The sequence below is a fragment of the Sphaerodactylus townsendi genome, linkage group LG03 (genome assembly GCF_021028975.2).
Source record: "Sphaerodactylus townsendi isolate TG3544 linkage group LG03, MPM_Stown_v2.3, whole genome shotgun sequence".
In the NCBI taxonomy this organism is placed as follows: Eukaryota; Metazoa; Chordata; class Lepidosauria; order Squamata; family Sphaerodactylidae; genus Sphaerodactylus; species Sphaerodactylus townsendi.
Genome location: NC_059427.1, coordinates 888,678 through 909,687, shown reverse-complemented (window position 1 = coordinate 909,687; position 21,010 = coordinate 888,678). Strand labels below are relative to the sequence as shown.

The following is a 21,010-nucleotide window of genomic DNA, read 5'->3' as shown; positions in this document are numbered from 1 at the left end:
TGCTTTGGCAGAGGTGGATCCTCCCATTATGCAAACCAAGGGGGGCTAAAGTCAGGCTGGTGTTAAAGGCCCCCAGGGGTGGTTGTTTGGAAGCACCGACCCAGCTCTGCCAGCCCCCCAAGCTGAGATGGAAGTATTTCTCTGCCCCCCTGCCCTGCCCTGCCCCACCCCCCACAAGGAGAGGAGGACTTCTGAACTGAACTGCAACAGACTTTATTGCAACTGTACAAGGCAAAAGCACAGGCAGACAGACAGACAGACCTGGTTGGGGAGGGGGAGCCGATCCCCCCAGTGAAACGACGCCCCGGCCAATGGAGGTGGTGTCCTCCCACCCAGGACGAGGGCCGGCAGCAACAGGAGAGCTGGGGTCCCCCTTGCGCCCCCCCCCCTTCAGAAATTGGGCTTGTGCTTCTTCACCTCGACCATGAGATGGTGGATGTTGATGAGCTCCGAGCGGACAGGCAGGGCCTTGAGGGGGGCCAACGCCATGACCTTGTGGAAGCGGTGGTAGTACTGGATCAACTGCGTCAGCGCCCCCTGCAGGGGAAGATGAGAAGGGGGTGAGGAAAGAAGGGCAGGCTCCAGCCACACACGCACACAGCCTACGGCTCCGCCCTCTTGCGCAAGCTCCTCCCCCTCTGGGTCTGGAGGTTCCCGCTTCCTGCCTGGCTGCATCTTCAGCTGGGAGGTTATTTATTAGCCACGACAGGCTGGCCTTTTCCTTCCCGGCTGGGGCAACCGCCCAAAAGACGGCAGATGAGCTACAGCTACATTTCCTTTGGGGTGGGGGTGGGGGAGGTATTACTGGGCACTTCTGCCACCTAAGGCCGGCTGGGGGGACAGGCCAGGAAGCACCTGTAGGGTTTCAGCCACACAACACCACGTGCTCCAGACTACCCCTCCGGTTGCGGCCTCTGCCTGCCTCACCTGGATGATGGTGGTGCCGTTCTTGAAATTGGTGAAGGAGCGCATCACGTCCTGGCTGAGGGACTCCACGGCCGCCTTCCACGTCCCAGCAAACCCTCGCACCAGCTGCGTCACCCGGGCTGCGGGAGCAGAGACCACAGTCCACGGTTCATTGACGGACACGTTTCCGGCCCGCCTTCCCTCTTGCTTCAAGGCAGCTCACAAAGATGGAGGGGAGGTCTGGGCTTGGACAGCACCTCCTCGGCCAGACCCTCCCCCCCTCCAGAGGGTGACTCACCTTCCTCCCCACGCAGCCGCTCCAGCTGGCCCCGCTCCGCCAGCGCCTCGGCCTCCTTCACGAAGGCAATCATCCCCCCAAAGCCGGGGGCCAGGAGCTCCTCAATGAATTCCTGGAGTGGGGAAGGCCAGGGGGAGAAACAGAACTGAGGACAGGGGACCGGCCACCCCTGCCCTGCCCCGGCCGGCTGCCCCTTTCCTGCCACCTGGGCAGGCCCTCTGCCTGGCTCTGGCTAGCCTTCAGGCATCTGGTCCTCGTGGGCACCCCGCAAGGCTCTTGCCTCCGTATCCTGCCCGGGACCAGTTCTCTCTGGCTCCAGCCGAGCCCAGGAGGCTCCGACCTGCTTCCCCCCCATCCCCTGACTCAGGGGCAGGAGCCCCCCCCCCTCCTTGCTGGGGTTTGCTCACCTGGGTCCGGGCGTTCAGTAGCTGCTGGAAGCCTTCCACCTCTTTGCTTTCCTCCACGGCTCTCTCCTGGGGGGAGAAGGGGGGACCAGAGTGGGATCAGAGACCAGCCAGTGGCAAACGCCTCCCCCCAACACACAACGGGGGTCATTGGGGGGGGGGTCCTTGCCATCTGACCAGTGCCTACCATGAGGACGCCCAGCATCATGTCGTAGTTGTTGATCAGGAAGATGAGCTGCTCCTTGCGGGAGGAGAACTCGGCCGCCACTCGAAGGACAAAGTTCTCCACTTCGGCCTGGGGTGGGGGGGGGGGAGGCAGAGAGACAGAAAGAGGCTGTCCCCCGGGGAGAACAAGGCAGCGCACAGAAGCCCCTCCCCTGGGTGCCCCCTCGGCAGAGCTTGGGCGGTGCCCGCTGCTTCCTCTGCACCTGGCAGGAACGCCAGCCGTCATTCTGGGAGTCTCCAAGGGGGGGGCAACAGGAGTCCGATTCGGACCGGCCTTTGGCTCTTCTGTGCCAGCAGGGAGGGGGCATGAATTCAGAGAGGCTCCTTGGGAGCCTCTGCCAACGAGAGGCAGAAGGAGACAACCCTTCCTCTGCCCCCAGACAGGCAGTTTGATGGGAGTGGCTAGAGCAGGGGTGTGAAACTTTGACTCCCCCAGATGTTCATGGACTGCAATTCCCATCAGCCCCTGCTAGCCATGCTGGGAATCATACTCCATTACATCTTTGAGGGCCAGAGTTTCACACTCCCGGGTCAGAGTCAGGGGCGGAGCCAGGGGGAGCTGCACTCACTCCCAGAACACCCCCGCACGGTGCATCGTGCCCTGCCCCACCCCCTTGGCACTGCGCTACTGGTTAGAGTGCAGAACTAGGTTCTGGGAGACCCCCGTTCAAATCACCAGTGTGCTGTGGACCCCCACAGGCAGATCTGAGGGCACTCTTCTCATTGGGCACACCCCATAAGGGCCCCTCCTTCCAGAGGCTGGGGGCGGAACGGGGCGGGGGGGGAGGTGATACCTGCTCCACCACTGGACTGCGGGCCCCTCCCTCTTTCCCTACAACCTGATGAAGCCAGCCGTGGGTCGGAAGCTCGGCATGTCTAGCCCCGTCCTCCTTCCCCTGACCCACGGCTGCCCTTCCGGGCCTCGGAGACGGAGCCTGCGGCCTTCTGTGGCTGACCAGCGGCCTCCCCACAGCCTGCCTGCAGGTCTGGTCTTGGCCTCCCTGCCTCGTGCTCTGGGCCGCCCACTTTGCACCAGTGGGGGCGGGGGGACACGTGGGGGTGCCTGGCTTTTCCCTGCCGCGCTCCCAGCCCCGCCTACCTGAAGCTGTTCCAGCAGCGTCAACGTCCGGTCATGGGGGAACGTCTGGTTGATGCTGACAATGGCGGAGGAGAACTCTGCGTAGCGGCGGGTGATCTGGGGGGGGACACATAAGGATCACCACAGCAGGACAAAGACACCTCCCCCCCCCCCACCAGGACAGACACACAAAGAGGAGCTTGGTTTATACCCCGCCTTTCTCTCCAGTAGGGAGACTCACGGAAGTTTACGTACTTCCCCCTCCCCCCACAACAGACACCTCGGGAGGTTGGTGGGGCTGAGAGAGTCCTGAGAGAACTATGACTAGCACAAGGTCACCCGGCAGGCTTCATGTGGAGGAACGGGGAAACAAATCTGGCTCACCGGGTTAGAGTCTGCCGCTCATCTGGAGGAACGGGGAATTGAACCCGGTTCTCCGGACTACAATCCACCACCCTTTACCACGACACCAGGCTGGCCCTCCACGTCTCTCCTTCCCAAACTCAGACAAGAAAACTGTGCAGGCGCCAATTCCCCTGAGCAACGAGCCCCAGGGGGGTGAGCGGCCACTGGTCCCTGCCCCCTCCCCCCGCGTGCGACCGCCTTGTGTCCAGGAGTTCCACAGGCAAGTCTGAGGGGCAGGTGCTCCCTGCCAGAGGGAGAGGAAGGGGTTGCTCTGCCTAGCTGCGTCCCCCCAAGACGGCCCACGGACGAGGCCCCGCGAGGGCACCCAGACCCCCCCTCCCCGCTTACGTAGTGGGGCCGCGTGTCGAGGAAGCCCAGCTTCTGGGGGTCGGTGTTCTGGATGCTCTGAATGTTCAGCTCCAGGATGTGCTCGAAGCGCGGCCACAGCAGCTCCAGCAGGGTGTCCCAGTACCTGCGGGAGGGACGGCCGCGAGGGTGAAGCCTGGAGCCCGCCCGGGGCCCCGGTGGGATCGGGAGGCGGGGGGCTCGGCAGCGGGCGTCAGAGGGGCCCTCTGGCCCCGGGCACAGCAGCCATGGCCAGGCGGGGGCACAGCCAAGACCGGCGTTGCAGGGAGGAGGGCTGCCCATGAGGGCAGGGGGCTTTAGGGCACAGAGAGCTTCAGGCGGCACTGAAGATGACCGGCCGGCCACGCCCTCTCGGCCCCATTGAGCCTGCCGGGGAGGGGGAGGGGCAGGGGGGGCACCACTCACTTGTCGATAGCCGGGACGTTCCGCTTGGCCATGATGGCCTTGAAGCGCAGGACGATGTGGATGCAGAGGAACACGGCGATGCTGTCGTAGCAGTCGCTCACGTAGGCGTCCATGTGCTTCTGTGGGCGGCCAGAGCAAGAGACGTGGCGGGGAGGGTCAGGCGCTCTCTGAAAGAGCTGGCTGAAGAGCGCCCCCCACCTCGAGGAGCCCCCAGGAGTGGGATTCAGGCAGGGACCCCTGGAGCAGATTGCTCGCCCTCTGTCAGCCCAGGGCAGGGTTTGTTTAGAACAGGAGTGTCCAACTCTGGCGCCCCAGATGTTCATGGACTACAATTCTCATCAGTCCCTGCCAGCATGGCCAACTGACTTATGGGAATTTTAGTCCATGAACATCTGGAGCACCAGAGTTGGACACCCCTGATTTAGAACATTTGTTAGCCACTTTTCTGCCTTGCAGACATCAAGATGGCTGACCAGGTGAAACATAACAACCGTTGTTATTATAAAAATACATAAAAGGCCCCAGGTGACCAGGCCAACCTCTGACCCTCCAGTGGAGCGTTCCAGCCTCGCCTGCCCTCTACTCACGAGGAACATCGCCAGGGTCTTCCCCATGACGGCGTTGAAGAGGTCCAGGGCAGGGTTGCCGGTCATCAGGAAGAAGTCGCAGAGGAAGAGGTATTCCCGGCAGCTGTTGTCCAGCAGGGCGTAATGCTGGCTCCGGAAGAGCGACTCAAAGGGGTACTGGAGGCGGAAGAGGGTGGTCAGGGGGGCAGGACGCAGACACCCCCTCACGGAGACGGGTGCCCGTGCCACCGACCCCCTCCGCCTTTTGGCCCTTAAGCCCATCACTCACCCGGACGTCGCTCTTCTGGGCACTGTGCGGGACGATGATGGGGCCCTCCAGTTCGGCCCCCCCAATTACGCTCCCGCGGTTCCCCAGCGTGAAGATCGTGTTGCGGTTCCGGAGCGAAGGCTTTGAGAAGAAGCGTGGCAGGAGAGTCAAGGGCCACCCAGAACAAGGCCCTGCTCCAGGGGTGGGAGTGGGGCAGAGACACGGGCTGGACTCTGTGGGCTTGACTCTGTGCTCGGGACCCATTTCCCCTGAGGACCAACGAGGGTCTCTCTCTCTGTATTAGACAGGCTTCTGGTCCCAGAGTGGACTGACCAGTCCCCCCCACCCCGCTGCCCCCACAGGAGAGGATATCTTTCTTTGCTGTGTCTTCCACGCCCATGAGGTCGTCCTTCTCAGCCACTTCCTCGTACTGCAGGTTGGAAAGAGAGGAGGAAACAAATCAGAGGAAAAGAGAAACCAGAAGTAGAAATCCAAAAGCCGTTCAGGGTTTGGAGAGGGGGTGTCTACAGGGCCCCCCCAAGGGAACCCAAGAACCAGAACTAGCCCCCCCCTCCCCTCTGGTACTTGGCCATTTCTCTCACCTGCACCTTCATGAGGCGGGAGGTGTAGGACTTGAAGTAGCTGAGGTAGATCTTGCTCATGGTCTCAAGATACTCGTCCCGCACCTCTTTGGCCACGGACCGTTCATGCCCCAGCAGGAACTGGTAGAAAAACCTACCCCCAGGAAGAAGTGCGAGAAACCTCAGGGGGTGTCCCCCTCCTTGCCCCACACTCTGTGCAAAGGGAGCCGGAGGTCTGGCCCCCAGAACCTGCCGCTGAGGAAGGCAGGCTAGGAGAAACCGGCACCCAACACCTGGGACACTCGGCTAGCTGCAGGGCAGCCAGGAACACACACACACACCTCTGACACAGACCCACAAAGCCCCTCCCCTCTGTCACCTCTGACACAGATCCCACGAAGCCCCTCCCCACCCCAGCACGAGGACCAACCTTCCCCCACCTGTACTTGAGCAGGGCATTCTGGGGGATCTGGTAGTTGGTCATCGGTTTGCGGAAAGAGTAGATTTTCTGCAGGATGAATTCCCGGATCTTGGCCACTGCCTGGGACATGGGGCGGAAGGGGGGGGGGGTTAGGCAGACGACGGCCCAGCGGAGACGACTCACACCCGTCTCTGACCCGGAGTCCAGGGGATTCCAGGCCTGGCTCTCAAGTGAGGGACCCCACCTCCGCCTCCTTTTGGCCTGCTCACCCCCCCCCTCTCCAGGCAGATGAGCAAAAGGCCAGAGGGAGGGGCTGGACTGGCCCCCTCCTCTTCCAGCAGCTTCCACCTAATTTTGACTTAGGAAGACGCTGCTCAGGGCCCTTTTGTGTTTCTCTGGCAGCAAAAGTCCAAAGGAAGGTTTCAGTTGGGGTCTACTTGATGAAGACCGCAATAGGAAGGGGCGGTGGGGGTCCCAGGCAGCCCCACAACACACAGCCCCACACAAAGCACAGAAGAGGCCCCCAGTGCTGTTGCCAGGTTTCACTGGGATCATTTTGCAAAGGACCCTCCTGCAAAACACACACACACACACACACACCTGCCTCTCAGGTGGTGACCTTTAGGAACAAAAACCTAATTTCAGCACCTCAGCGTGAACCCCCCCTTCCCCCCACCCCCACCTGCTCTGAGGAGGAGGGGCCTGCACAGCTGGAGCTGCCCAACAGAATCGCAGAAGGAGCCTTCCGGGAGACCCCGGATTCCCAGAGTTACAAAATACTCAGAAACGGCGAAGCTGCCGACATTATTAAGAGACAGCAGCTCAGACAATTGTTTAGAGAATATATTTTGAAAACCCATTCAAGTAGAGAAGCAGTGGCAGGGGGTTTGAAGACCGAAGGAAAACAGTGGATGGCAAACACTAGAACACGCTTGAAAGAACTGGACTGAGGGGGCCTTGATTGCACGCAGGAGCCCAGAGTTAGCGTGCAGTGTTGGCCTCCAGGAGACGGGGCCCATTCGGTCAGGCTACAAATTGGGAAAAACCACCCAGAACTAACACCACAGTGAGACACGTGGCGGGTGGACCTGGCCACAGCTGCAGGCAGACGTACCTCACACCGCCCCACGGCTCTACCCGCCACAGGGCCCACAACTTCCCTCCCGCAGGGAGAACAGCTGCCCCTGAGAACTCCGGGGAAAGGGTGGGCCCCGGGACCACTTAAGGGCACAAGGGCGCCCCACAGGCACCGCCCAGGGCAACGGCATACACCAGAGAACTCCCCAGCCGACCTGGTGCTGCTGGCAGCCCTCACAGGCAAGGGCCGGGGGCAGCCCACAGGCCTCTCCTCTCAGCAAGAGAGGAGCCAGCACTGCAGGGAGGGTGTGTGTGTGCAGGGCTGGGGGGGAGGGGGCGCTCCTCACCTTGGCCTTCAGCTTGTCCAGGATGTCGGCCACGTCGGCGCAGGCCAGGGTCTCGCGGAAGGCCTGCTCCTTCACCGCGTTGATCTTGTTGTTCAGTTCGTGCAGCTGCTCCAGGAAGCCCTGCTCCGTCACCGGCATCTCCAGGATAGTGCTGGAGGGAGGGGGAACAGCGAGCGTCAGGGAAACCCCCCCCCCCCCGCCGCTGGGGGCAAGAGGACAGGCACGGACCCTGGCCCACCCCGCAGCCCTTGCAGGGAACTGGCCTGCTCAAACAGCAAGCCCGAGGGTCTTTCTCCCTCACCTGGTGGACTGGCCATGTGTCTCCAGGGGAGAGCTGGAGATGTGGCAACGAGGGGGGGGGGTTCTGTCTGCCTGATAAAGGTCTCGCTAACTGAATTTCTGTGTTTTGCTAGCAGCCGCCAGGAGCTTCTTTGAAAACAGCCTTCTCAAGATGCTGCTTCCTTGTCAGCGTTACAATATTTGGCACCTCTGAGCTGTGAATGGGTTGATTGGGGGTCACCTTTATTGTCTGCATATTATGGGGTAGCTACGTATGCTCCTTCTCTACCTCTACCTCATTCTCTCCTCTTTACCCCTGTGCTGTATTGTTGATGCTGCGTTTGATTATTGGGCGAGCTCGTTTGCTTGCTTGTGCCTTTTGCACATGACTTGTTTTTCTGTCTTCCGCTTTTGTTAAGTATATTTTGTAGCCTAACTTTTTATATCCAGAATCATAATCCAGGACAATTCCTTTTTTATAACTCTGTTGTGTTTTACTCTGCTGGGAACAGGGTAATCTCAGTTCTTCCATCAGTCTGAAGCCATGAAGAAGAAGAGTTGGATTTATATTCCCCCTTTCTCTCCGAGAAGGAGACTCTCCTTTCCCTTCTCCCCTCGCAACAAACACCCTGTGAGGTGGGTGGGGCTGAGAGAGTTCCGAAGAACTGTGACTAGCCCAAGGTCACCCAGCTGGTGTGTGTGGGAGTGCACAAGCTAATCTGAATTCCCCAGATTAGCCTCCACAGCTCAGGCGGCAGAGCAGGGAATCAAACCTGGTTCCTCCAGATTAAGAATGCACCTGCTCTTAACCACTACGCCACTGCTGCTCCTGAGGGGCCGTATGGCTGGGAACAGATGTGACTGAGTAACGGAGGAGTTGCTGGCATGTTCTTTTCAGGGGATTTCGTGTGCCTAAATCAGACCTGACAAAACCTTTCCAAAACATAATTATTCTGACCCTTTTATCAACAAATGGATCTTGTTTACAACTGAGTTTGTTGTATGGACAAATCAAGGGAATGCGGCAGAGATCAAGGGAACGCGGCAGAGGGCTTCAGGACCTCCCCCCACTCCCCAAACTCTCTCATGTGGCCCCAACAAGACCTGGAAGCCAATCCTGGTCTTTCAAAGCCCGTCTCGCCCACTCTGGGAGGCAGGGTCTCAGGCAAAGAAGTATTTCCTGCCACCTGCAGCACAATCCTTGTCTTCACTGGAGATGCTGAACTGGGACCCCTGAGGGAAAGAACCCTACTCTGCCTGGGACCTTGGACAGATCGCAGACCTACCCTTGCAAAAGTCATGCTCAGGTAACACACCTTTACCTGCCCGTAGCTCAGTTTGGGCGCGAGGCTACAAGATTGTGGCCTGGTGTGGGTGTCCCAGATTTGCTTGGCCTGGGAAAAGTACCTGGCTTCATCTCGGGCCGCATCCCCACTCCTCACGCAGCAGATTTCAGGAGAAGCTCTTCCTGCCAGAAGCCATGGACCCCCCCCCCCCTTCCCGGAAAGGACTCCGGGGCAGTCAGAGCAGAGGAGCTGTCTTTTGAAGGCAGCTGGCAAAAACTGCCAACTCGGATCTGTCTTGAGCCCGCCGGCCCCAGGACCACTCCCACTCAAATTGTCTGGGCCCCTCCCCACCGGGCCCCACCCCCCTCCGCCGCCCCGGGAAACCCCCCCACCTGATCATGACGTTGGGCACCACCAGCTCATCCACCAGCTGGGAGAGGCGGCCGCGGACGGCCTGGCGGTTGCGCAGCCGGACGTTCATGGCCACCGACTGCTCCTGCAGCGTCTGGATCTCGCAGCTGATGCTGCTGAGGTCACTCTGGAAGGAGCTGAGCATGGCCTCCATGCGCTGCAGGCGGGAGGGAGGGGCGTCAGGGAGAAGCAGGAGAGCAGCACAGAACCGGCTCAGCGGCCGGCCCAGGAGGCTCTTGTGGGGCAGCCCCCGATGGCAACGGTCCGGCCCCCTCAGGCCAGGCAGCGCCGGCCCACTTACCTCCAGGACGGCGTCGCAGGCGGTGATCTGGGTGTGCAGCGAGGCGATGTTCTTGCCCTCCTTGATGTCTGGGCGAGGCCGCTCAGGAGAACCACCGCTTGGCAGGAATGCCCGTGACACCCCTGCGAGGAAGGGCCCTGCCTCTCCCCACAACCACCCTCTGCTGGGAAACCCAGGCCCAGGCGGCTCCCGTGGACAGATCTGAGTCCAGGCGGCACCTGAGAGATCCACAAGATTTTTTTGGGGAGGGGGGGAATAAACTTTGGAGAGTCCAGGCGCCCTTGCTGGCTCCTGAGGGGCTCCTGGACTGAAATCTACCTGTCTGCCTGGAGACCCCCACAGCGGCCCTTGCAGGGGGCTGGGGAAGGGCCTTGGCTCGGCTCAGTGGGAGGGGGCATGGGGCTTTGCACGCAAGAGGTCTGAAATGCAGCAGCACAGAACGTCCAGCCCCGCCCCCCTTGAGTCTAGCCCTGGGTTGGCAGGGGAGACCGGGAGACGGTGGCCCCGAAGAGTCCTGCGCCTGGGCTTATCCCTACTTTGTTTATGGACGGCCGCCACAGTTTCTCAGGCCGGCCCCGCCCTGCCCCCCTGCCCTGGCCTCGGAGGAGGAGCCGCCCGGCCCCCCGCTTTTAGGGAAAACCATTGGGGGGAGGCTGTGAATAGAGGGAATTGAGGCAGCTGCTTTGCAGGGAAATGTGAAGATTCAGCAAAAACCCTCCGGAGCGTCCCTGGTCGTTAACTCACACGCAGTAAACCTGAGTCTGCATATTGGGAGGGGTTTGATGGACAGGACAGAGAAATCATATAGCTTGAGAGATGCCCAAGGGTCATCCAGTCCAACCCCCCTCCCACATACACACAATGCAGGACACACATAGCTGCCCCCTCCCCATGCGCGCACACACACACACACTCCCCCAGGGACCCCTGCTCTATGCCCAGAGGAAAGCGAACCCCCTTCAGGTTCCCTGGGCCAGTCTAGCCTGGGGGAAGATTCCTCCCTGACCCCGAAGCAGCAATCGATCGGCTTTCCCCGGCCATGTCAGAAAGGGCCACGAGGGCCAGCCAAACGCTGGCTCACACTCCCCTGCCTGTCCTCCCTCGCGGGATCCACCGGCCTGCATTCACAGCAAGCCGTCCTCTGCACTGCCCTCGGGGGCCCTCTCAAAAGACCTCCCTGCACCCCGTCGGTAGTCAGGACTGGCCTGGAGAGACCCGGTGGGGGTGGGGAGAGGCAACCCCCCCCCTCCCCGGGCAGAGAGGCTCCTGGGGCCAAGCCCCCCTGCCCACCCGCACCCTCCCGTTCCCCCGGTTGTGGATACAGTCCTTGATGGAGGCGTTCTCGATCTGCTGCAGCTCCAGCTCCACCTGCTTGGAGTATTGCCTCAGGTCCACCCCCTGCAAGGCCAAAGGGAGGGGGAGGGGGGGTCACTGAGGCCCCAGCCAAGCACCCCCTCCCGCCCAGCCCTCCCACCCCCCTGGCTCCTGTGGGGACTCACCGTCTTCAGCGCTTCCTGCACCAGCTCATCCTCCAGGTTGGCTTGGATGTGGACTGAAAGAGAATGCCGAAGGGGAGGGTCACGGAAGCCAGGACCCCCCCCCCCAATATAACACACACACACCCCACAGCAGGCAGCTCTGCTGTGTCAACTGTGGAGGGTCCTTTGGGGACACGGCTGGGGCATCCCACTCAGAACCTGCCCGGAGGGGAGACGCCCGGACCCAGGAGCCACTTCAGGTGGGGGGGGGGGGGGTTAGGACAAATGCTCAGGGGGCCAGAAGGGATTTAGTTTAGTGAGGAGCAAACCAGGAAGGGGACATGTAAACACCAGCTCTTCTGGGGGGGGGGGATCCCTTAAGGCAAACCTGCCACAGAAGACCCCCCGTTGCTGGTGGGCAGGAAGAGCAGGGGAAGAACTTACTGTCCACTTCGTCCAAGATGAACTCCTCGGAAGTCAGGTCCAGATCCCCCAAGTTCAGCTGCAGCGTCTCCTCACTGTGGCCCTGCAACACAGCAAAGGGGGAGGGGGAGACAACTTGAGATTAAACCCCACTTGGGGGTGGGGGGGAGGCGGCACTCAGGAAAGGGGAGCCACGGAGGATGCGGAGGCCAGAGCCAAAGGAAGAGGGGGCGGAGGGGGGTCCCGAGAGAAGGGTCTGCGGACCACCCGGGTCACCCCACACCGGAGGGAGCTGCTCAGAATGGGGTCAACTCCATGGAGGCTCCCAGGTCAGCGGATGGGCAAAGCTGGCTGATGTCAAACTCCTTTGCAGCAAAAAGCCCAAAGACAGGAGGAGGGGGGGGTTGTTTCCCCTCCTGCAAAGCAGGGGAGGGGGCTTTCCAGCCAAGCTCTCCAGAGGCCTCTGGGGGCTCAGCCTGGGAGCATGTTGAGAGGCAGGGCAGCCTTAATTGCTACTCTCTTCCCACCCCATCTACTGCCCTCCCTGTAAGAGAACAGACACATCTACTCATTTATAGGCACCTCAAATCTATTTTCTTTCAAGCCCCCACAGGCCCTGTTCCAAGTGCTGCTCTCTTTCAGGTGGGCACTTCTGAAAAACAGGGGCCAAGCGCAAAGAGGCCCACGAGGAGAGACTTAGGGAGCTGGATATGTTTAGTTTAGTTTAGTTACGGAAAGGTTAAGAGGTGACATGATAGCCATGTTTAAATATCTGAAGGGTTTGTCATGTTGGTGAGGGAGCAAGCTTGTTTTCTGCTGCTCCAGAGACTGGGACCAGGAGTGCTGGGTTCAAGGTGCAGGAAAAGAGATTCCACCTATACATTACGAAAAACTTTCTGATTGTCTGGGCTGTTTGACAATGGGATGCACTACCTCAAAGTGTGGTGGAGTCTCCTCCTTTGGAGGTTTCTAAACAGAGGCTGGATGGGCCCTTGGGGTCTCTTCCAACTCTATGGGGTCTCTTCCAACTCTATGATTCTAAGGCTAGCCAGGTGGCCCATCCCAGCCTCTCTCTTCCAAAAACAACCTGGGCAACCTTCAAGGGGTCTGCACGGTGCCTTGCACACACATGGGGGGGGGGGGGGGGAGAGAAAGTGAAACGTCCCACCAACAAAAGGGTGTGTTTGGTTAAAGATCAGGAGTGGCCACTCCAAGGGCCAGCCTGAGGAGATCAGGGAGAATCCCATCCCCCAGTTTTTCTGCAAATTATCCCAGAGGGCTCTGCTACACAGGCAATAGAGTAGCAATTTATGGCCCAATTAGTGCTGTTGGTAAAGGGAAACCGGGGGCATAATACCAAGATAAATATCACATCGAATGACTCCCGACAAGCCAAACTTGGAACTTCCAGTACCACTGAAGAAAAACTAAAAACCCCGCACAACTGCGGAGAGGGTCCTGGTCTGGAACATGTACACTTTTGGTCTGGAACATATATAATTCTTGGAAAGGAAGAATATAATTCTTTACATGTTGCGGCCATTCAAGATATATGGTGAAAATTAGACGATGTTTAGAATTTTGTGTAAATAAAACTTGTACCTGTATCAGAAAATAGTAATACAATGTAGGTATTAGTATATACCGTGTTTCCACGAAAAGAAAAGTTTATATTAATTTTTGCACTCAAAGATGCGCTATGTCTTATTTTCCGGGGATGTCTTATTTTTCTGTGTTCTGTTCGTCAGGCATGCTTCCAAACAAAAACTTTGCTACGTCTTACTTTTGGGGGATGCCTTATATTTCGCACTTCAGCAAAACCTCTACTACGTCTTATTTTCCGGGGATGTCTTATATTCAGGGAAACAGGGTATGTTTATGTAAATGTTTGTATGATTTAGGCACTTCTGTAAAGGATTCAATGGTGTTGATAGTGAAGTAACCTTGAGTGCATTCCACAGCCCGGGCGATGGGCCAGATGCATCGGCGGAGACCTTATCGTTGCGCGGGAGATGAAGACTCTGTTCCCATGGGAAGCAGGAAGGGGGGATGGGGTGAATGGTATTATAACCTGTGCTTCTGGCGGGAAGTGTCATTCCTGCCACTGCGTGTACTATGAGCTTTTCTAAAGATGTCTTAATAAATGGACTTTTTTACTCCCCAAAGCCTTTTATTTCTGCGTCCTATGGAATTCCTTACATTGTGGCAGGAATCCTTGAATTCATCTATATATATTCTTTGTGCAGTGGACCTCTTGTCTTGCGATGGAGAAGGTTGAATGTTACTGCGGAAGGTGCGGTAGCCCCCAAAGAGGGCTCCGACCTTTCCCTTCTGGATCCTGGAGAAACCGGCAGGAGAAGCGGGCCTCGCTGGTGGCTCTTTCCCCGTCTCCTCATTAATCAGCCACGAGTCTTCCTTTACTCCGTTGGGAGACTGAGGGGCGTGGCAACGACAATGGGGACTTCCATGAGTCGATTTAGAGCTTCGTCTATGGATCCCGGCGCCTGTGGATCCGGATCTCTACTACCCGTTCACCGTGTGGATTACGAAACCTCAGATGCAACCTGTCATCGGAGGAGACGAGGCTTGACCATACGCTTTAAATAGCACGGCAACCCAGGAATCCATTGAGCGATTCCTGGACTCGTCATTATTTTTGGTGATACTCCCCAAGGAACCACCGTAGCACAGCACTGGAGGCCGTCAAAGCGACACGGGGACTCAACTCTGGAATTGGGAGGAATTATCCGCATGCAGCTTGTCAATCGGACTCCCCCCATCTCCCGGTCCGGCTGACCGCTGCCTGAGGTGCCTTTCGGGGAACCACCGGTATTTCTGCGCGGCTACGGTGTCTCCGATGGCTGTTTCGGGCTTCTGATGATAGGCGAAGAGTCTGAAGAAAAGCCTGCATTTCCCCAGCGGACCGGTTCCTCTCCCATCGAGAAGACTGGGATGAGGAAGTGGGGCGACCGAGATGCCCAAGCGGCATGGAACCGCGAAGCGCCAGCTATGGGAGGGAGAGCGGGCACAGTTGCAACAAGAGCGCGAAAACCTGCAGAGGGACCGGGAACAACTAGCATAAAGAAGTCCAGCTTCGAAAGTTGGACCGCGTGCAAAGAGCGGCGGCTACCTAGCGACAATATGCTTAAAGATCCTGTCCAGTCCATGACAAAGTCCTGGAACCAGTCCACAGACTGGATTTACAAAAGCGGCAACGCCTTGGCGTTCCATAGGCTCTCGCGCCGCGCAAAGTGAACTCACTGCGCAAAGCCCTTAGCGGGGCCGAACTGGTTAAAGTTAGAGCGAGAAAAAGCGCTGCTTTGCATCGCGCACCAAGATGCATTGGCTCGGCGGGAGAGGGAGCTGGCTGCGTTGGAGAGGGAACTAAGGAGGCAACAGACCAGGGGGGCCCCAAGTTTGGAGCCTATGCTGTTACTGATCGTACCCGGTGCCAGGGGCTTACACGCGTGCCACGGTCGATTCGCCACCCAAGCGCCAGCCCCGTACCGCCAGCGCCCGATTCCAGCCCCTCGCATTACAGCAGCTGCGCACCCAACCTGCTCAACCAGCGCACTTAACCACCTCCCCAGCGAAGCCAGCTTAGGGGCCGTCCCGAGGCAGGGCTACTATCGCCCCTCGATACCAGCCCGTTTTGATGGGACGGCTTCCAAACTTCCCTACTTCATCTTGCAACTCAATGCCGCACTTTGGAAGACTATGATGATCTATATACCCGGTCTGAGCGAAAAAAAATGCATGGGACATCGGCTCCAGTCCTGGATGGGGCAGCAAGCCGACTGGATTAAGTGACTGTTTTGGATTTTTGCAGGATGAGGACTTTCTCGTCTGATACAGTGCCCAGCATTCCTCCAAGCTTTTAAGAGCGCTTTCAAGATCCAGGGCGCCCGAGAATGAAGCTATCCGCACCATCAAAACCATCCCAGCAAGCAAGGCAACCGCCCGTTTTGCAGAATTTGTCCGAGTGATGAATTCCGTGGCCGATGCGGCTGCTGGAGCTTCCTCCTCTGAGTGGCCTGGACGCATGAAATCGGACGAATACTTCTCTCGAATCTCACGGTGGACAGCAAACTTCGTGAAGCGGTGTTTCTTTAATTAGTGAGTTCCTCGTTACCGGTACAGATTGGATCCAGTTGGGGTCTCCAGGTGGCGTCACCGTTTGGAATAAACGCTGCCGTCAAGGGAGGCCGCCCACGCTAAAACCACTAATACCTGTGTCCACCAAATCCAAGCTTCCAGCCGCTCCCTACCGAAACCACCTCTGAGCGCCGTCGCCCGACTTGGTTATTGTCTTCTACCCTGCGCGAGGGCAAGGTCATCCTAGCCGCCAACTGTCCCAAGAAGCAAAACCAACCGCCATCCAGCTCACAAGCACTCCGTCCTGCCAAACCACCGCGGAGGTCAGGGCAGCCGGCCCCACTGGCTCGTCTAAAGGCGGTGACCGAAGGCGGCACCCAGAGGGAGGGGAAGCAGCTGTTTTGCCTTTTCTTCAGCCCCCCCCCATGGACATGGGCCCGACTCTAATGACGCCGGTGAGTGAAGGCAAGCGCTCCCATTACTGTTCAAGCATTTCTGGCCAACCCAGCTTAAACACACTTTCGCATTATAGCCACCGACCCTGTGGTGGATTCCTCGGCTGCTCCCACTGCTTAATGCGGCCCCAGGTGGCAGAGGAGCTAGGTCTAGACCGGGAACTTCTGGCTAAGCTTCCATACCATTCACCCAAATGGGCGGCAGCCCCACTCGGAAACGTGAAGGACCCGGCCCAGTACAAAACACAGCCCGGTTCTCCTCCGTTATAACGCTACGACCATTGGGAAGAAAATTAGTTTCATTTGGGCGCCGTAATGGCTAAACACTCCATAGTTCTGGGCATGCCTTGGTTATTGTTACATGAACCAAGAAGGAATTCATTTTGGAAAGAAAGGATCCTAGAATTCACTGACCCTCCCTGCGGTGAACACATGAATTGGGAAGAAACCCAGCGTCTCCTGACACACCCCCCCTCTCCTGGCTTCCTCGGTGATTGCTCCCGATTCTATTGGCATCCCACCTGCATATCAGGATCTAGCCAGAGTTTTTTCAGGAGCTGGGAATGCGATCAGTTGCCACCTTACAGAGACACTGACTGTAAAAGTGTCATACAACCAGCAGTGCAGCACTACCCAAGGTGTTAGAATCTGCAGCGATGAGTCCCAATGAGGAGAAGACCGTTGCGTCTTCTTAGACGCAAGAACCTTGCTCGCGGGTTTATACTGGCCGGGCTACCAGAAAACTACCATTAGTCATCGCTGCTCCCCGTTTTGTTTGTCAAAAGAAAGATGGGTCTTCTGGCTTTGCACAGATTATCGAGGTCTCAATCGCGTCTCCTGTCCAATAAATATCCTTTTGCCTTTGATCAAGGACCGCAGGTGCACTTTCGGCAAAGGGCCTTTATTTTTACTAAATTGAACTTGAGAGAAGCTTACTACAGAGTCAAAATTGCTGAAGGTTATAGACACCTGACTGCGTTTAACACTAAAGTTTGGACAGTTTGAATATTTAATAATGCCATTCGGGTTAAGTGCAGGGCCCCGGAGACTTTCATGGCCCTTATCAGCGAACTGTTCTCCACGCATTTACTGTACAAGGGAGTGGTTGTATACTTAGATGACGTTTTAATTTACTGCGCCAAACTATAGAAGAGCATGAAATATTGGTTCGAGAGGTATTGAAAAGCTTTGCTTGACAATCTCTCTATACCAAGCTTCCAAATGTTGTTTTCATCAGACCTCCATTGACTATTTGGGTTACGGATCTAACTTCCGAGGGGCTTAAAATGGATCCTGCTAAAATTGGCCTTGGTCCTCCCAGTAGCCTGCCCCACCAAAGCATGAAAAGAACTCCAGTCGTTGCGGGTTTTGCTAATTTCTCATCGCGGATTTTATACCCCAATTTGCTAGACTGGCTCTCACCCTCTCTCACAGACCTCTTACTTAATTCAAAGGTAAAGATCCACTGTCCATGAAGCCCGGGGCCCCTTTCTGGTCTGAGGAATGTCAAACAACCTTTCAACTATTAAAAATCTGCGCTTCTTTACCACGAACCCTATTCCTAAAGCACCCTGACCTCGGACTTCTCGGTTTGTGGTTCGTGGGCCGCCTCCAGGACAAAGCACTTGGGGCAGCCTGTTGCAGAAAAAAATAAAAGATGGTAGACTGGTTCCGTGTGCTTATTTGTCTAAAAAAAATTCCCTTCTAGTGCGAACTCCAACTGGACTGTGGGAACAAGGAGATTTCTGACCCATCAAAGCAGCACTTCTCCACTTGGCGCCACTCGGCTGGAGGAGCTAAACACCCCTCTTTCAAGTTTAGTCCGGGATCCTTAAAAGAAACCTAGCAGTCCTCTTTCCACCCCCCTCAAGATGTCATAAAACAACCCGTTGGGCGATTTCTTTTCTCGTTTCCTGCACAGTCCATTTTCCGTAGAACCAACAAATTGGCTGATGGCTCCTGCAGCCTACCGGGGGGAGGGGTGGGGCTGCCTTCACCCGAGACATCATCTCCCATGCACTGTTCTTACCCCCCCCTCCCAAGTTGGGGTTGGCTGTCACCAGTCTCAAGCGTCCACTTCTCCCTCCTCCACCCCAGTTCCTCAGTCTCGTCTCTCCTTTCCTTGAGGGGTGGAGGAGAGCCCGGGGCTGCATAACCCTCAGCCGGCGAAGGAGACTCCCAACTGTGCGCTTTGGAGAATGGGAGTTTGGCTTGAGGGGAATGTTGAGTGCGATGCCTCCCCTCCGCCAAGCAGGTTCTGGAAGCTTGCCACGCATGCCCATTAGGCTGGACATTTTGGCTTTTGAAAACTCTGCACTTAGCCCTCGCCCGTAGGCAGTTTCTGGTGAAGCCAATGCTGCCAAAGACATTGAGGCATACATTGGGGCTGTTGGTTTGTGCAGAAGCCAAAACCATCCCGGGGAAGAAGCCCTGCATGGACTATTGAAACTCTCTCGGTAGCTTCCCAGCCTCTTGGGAGGTCATCTCCATGGATTTCTATTACAGATTTGCCCGAAAAGTCATGCTTGTCACGGTTTTATGGGTGGTGGTGGACTTATTCTCTAAGCAAGCCTCCATTTTTATTCCATGTGCTTCCAGCCCTCCTCCGGCTCCTAAGTTGCTTACGGCTGTTTATTCCAACATGTTTACCGTCTCAATTTCCGCCCCGTTAAGGTGGTCTCCGACCGCTTTATTTAATTCATCTCAAAGAGAAGTTCTGGAAAGCGTTTTTTGGGGTTGTTGGGGGCCGTCCCGGCTGTCGCCGCCCTGCGTTCAAAGTGGCCAGTGACGGCGGACGAAGAGAATCGAACAGAACCCCTAGAGCGAGTATTTACGCGAAATTGTTACAACTACCACAAAGACAATTAGTGCGAGCAATTCCGTTTATGAGCAGATGCGCCTACAACAATCACGGTTCATAGTAGTACAAAGAAAACCCCTTTGAAATTGTGTCTAGTGCATCCCTTCCGCCAAGTATGCCACAACTTTACCCGGCAGCTGCTTTGGACCCCAGAATTTCTTTGAACAATGGATTTCATCCCTAGCCGAGGGATGGAAATTGGTCAGACAACCTTTACAACAAACAAAGGACTCCCAAAACTGTGTGCAAGCGGATAAACACCGTCAGTTCCCTCATGCGTGTGGGCTCCTGGGTGTATTTATCTACAAAAAAATCAGAGACGCAGTGCATAAATATTCCAAACTTGTGCAAGAGATTTGTGGGACTCCTTTTTTCAGATTACTAAAAGTGATTAATGATGTCGCAAAGCTCGCTAGGTTGCCTAACTCTCACCAGTAACATCCATCCTGTCTTCCATTTCCAGCTGCTGCTCAAGGAGGCCCTCCGCTTCGATGCCTGGCAGCGCGACCTCGAAAGCGGAGAGGTCTCCCCACCGACTATTATTGATGGCCACAAGCACTACTGAGAGTGGCGGCTATCCTGGACTCACCAAACTTTAATCGTAAGCAGCTTGGCAATATTTAGCTTTCTTGGGTGGGATGCTTCCTCTGGGAATAATCAATGGGTTTATTCCGAAAACATTGAAGCCCCCAATTCCTTATTTCTGCTTTTCACCGTACTTCTTCCTCAAGATAAACCTGGGGGAAGGGGTCTTTATTAGGGGAGGCAGAGTGTAAAGGATTCAATGGTGTTGATAGTGAAGTAACCTTGAGTGCATTCCACAGCCCGGGCGATGGGCCAGATGCATCGGCGGAGACCTTATCGTTGCGCGGGAGATGAAGACTCTGTTCCCATGGGAAGCAGGAAGGGGGGATGGGGTGAATGGTATTATAACCTGTGCTTCTGGCGGGAAGTGTCATTCCTGCCACTGCGTGTACTTGAGCTTTCTAAGATGTCTTAATAAATGGACTTTTACTCCCAAAGCCTTTTATTTCTGCGTCTATGGAATTCCTTACAACTTCGTTGCACATAAGTAGAGCACAGACCCCTTCCTCCTCTGTGTGTGTGTTTCTGTTTCAAGCCATTGGGTATAGCGTAAATAGCAGGTCTTTCTATACAATAGAGTAGCCGGGCCCTGAGCAGATTCGGAAGAGCAGCATACAAACTTGAACGAATTATTACTTATTAAATTATTCACCCGGTGACTTGGACAAACGAACAGGGACGGTGGCTGTTATACTAGTGTGCACAGCCGGCTGTCATTTAATGCATCATGTGAACACTTATGGAAGGGGTGTGTGTGTGTCCAACCCTGTCATCCAGATGTTTATGGTCCACGAACATCTGGAGGGGCGGGGTTTAGCACCCCTTGGGGGAGGCCTTGCTTCAGCCCTCTTTGGAGACTCCTGGGGGGGCTCCTGCAACCCTGACCCGATTGCATTCCTTACTGACAGTCCCCTCCTGGCCAAGCTGGCAGGGGCTGATGGGAATTGTAGTCCACAGTCACCGGGGGGGGGCAGAGTTTCATCCGCCCAGGGACACAAACAGCAGGAACAAGACAAGGGGCTATGCCAGCCTTCCACCCCGCTGGACTGCTGCTGCGCCCCCCACTTTGCAGCCGCCCGCCCCGCCTCTACTCCCCCGATTCTGCAGGGACCGGAAGTAAGGGTGTCCACAGGACCGGAAGTGGGGTCAGGGTACGTGGCCCTCACCGTTCCGCCCGCCACCGCCTCCTCTTCCTCCATCTCGAGTGGCCGCTGCTGCCTCCGCCGCACCTCCTCAGGACCGACCACGGCGGCCATCACGGCTCGGTCGCCGGTCCCCTCCTCCTCCTCGCTCGTCCCACAACATCCGGGGGCGCCTCACATGGGAACTTCCGTTTTTAAGGGTTAAACTACATATCCCAGGATGCCTCTCGGTCCACGTCAGGCTCGGCTCAGGTTGATCATCTCCCCTCCCCGGAACTCCGGAACTCCGCTGCTGTTTCCTGCCGGGGCGCTTCAACGCGGACACCGAAGAGGCGCTAATACAGGCCC

At 56.9% G+C, this 21,010-nt stretch overlaps 2 protein-coding genes across 2 annotated transcripts in view; both read right to left on the bottom strand.

Moving 5' to 3' along the window:
- The window catches only part of LOC125428777 (zinc finger protein OZF-like), a 798,123-nt gene that overhangs the window by 335,896 nt on the left and 441,217 nt on the right, over nt 1–21,010 (bottom strand). The window lies entirely within an intron of this gene.
- Nucleotides 198–21,006, bottom strand: VPS52 (VPS52 subunit of GARP complex). The gene is made up of 20 exons (XM_048489062.1): nt 20,687–21,006; nt 11,547–11,628; nt 11,124–11,176; nt 10,947–11,022; nt 9,625–9,692; nt 9,305–9,480; nt 7,348–7,498; nt 5,943–6,043; nt 5,524–5,656; nt 5,294–5,351; nt 4,943–5,076; nt 4,675–4,830; nt 4,088–4,206; nt 3,665–3,788; nt 2,933–3,028; nt 1,796–1,903; nt 1,612–1,677; nt 1,205–1,316; nt 928–1,046; nt 198–537 (listed from the first exon to the last, which is right to left on the bottom strand). The coding sequence occupies exons 1-20, from the start codon at nt 20,774–20,776 to the stop codon at nt 391–393; spliced, it is 2,169 nt and encodes a 722-aa protein (XP_048345019.1). The 5' UTR covers nt 20,777–21,006; the 3' UTR covers nt 198–390.

Coding starts and splice junctions, on each gene's coding strand:
- VPS52 (XM_048489062.1), bottom strand. CDS start 20,776: ATGGCCGCCGTGGTCGGTCCTGAGGAGGTGCGGCGGAGGCAGCAGCGG. Junction 11,023..11,123: donor TGCAGGAAGCGCTGAAGACG/GTGAGTCCCCAC, acceptor TTGGCCTTGCAG/GGGGTGGACCTGAGGCAATA. Junction 4,207..4,674: donor AGACCCTGGCGATGTTCCTC/GTGAGTAGAGGG, acceptor GGCCGCCCACAG/AAGCACATGGACGCCTACGT.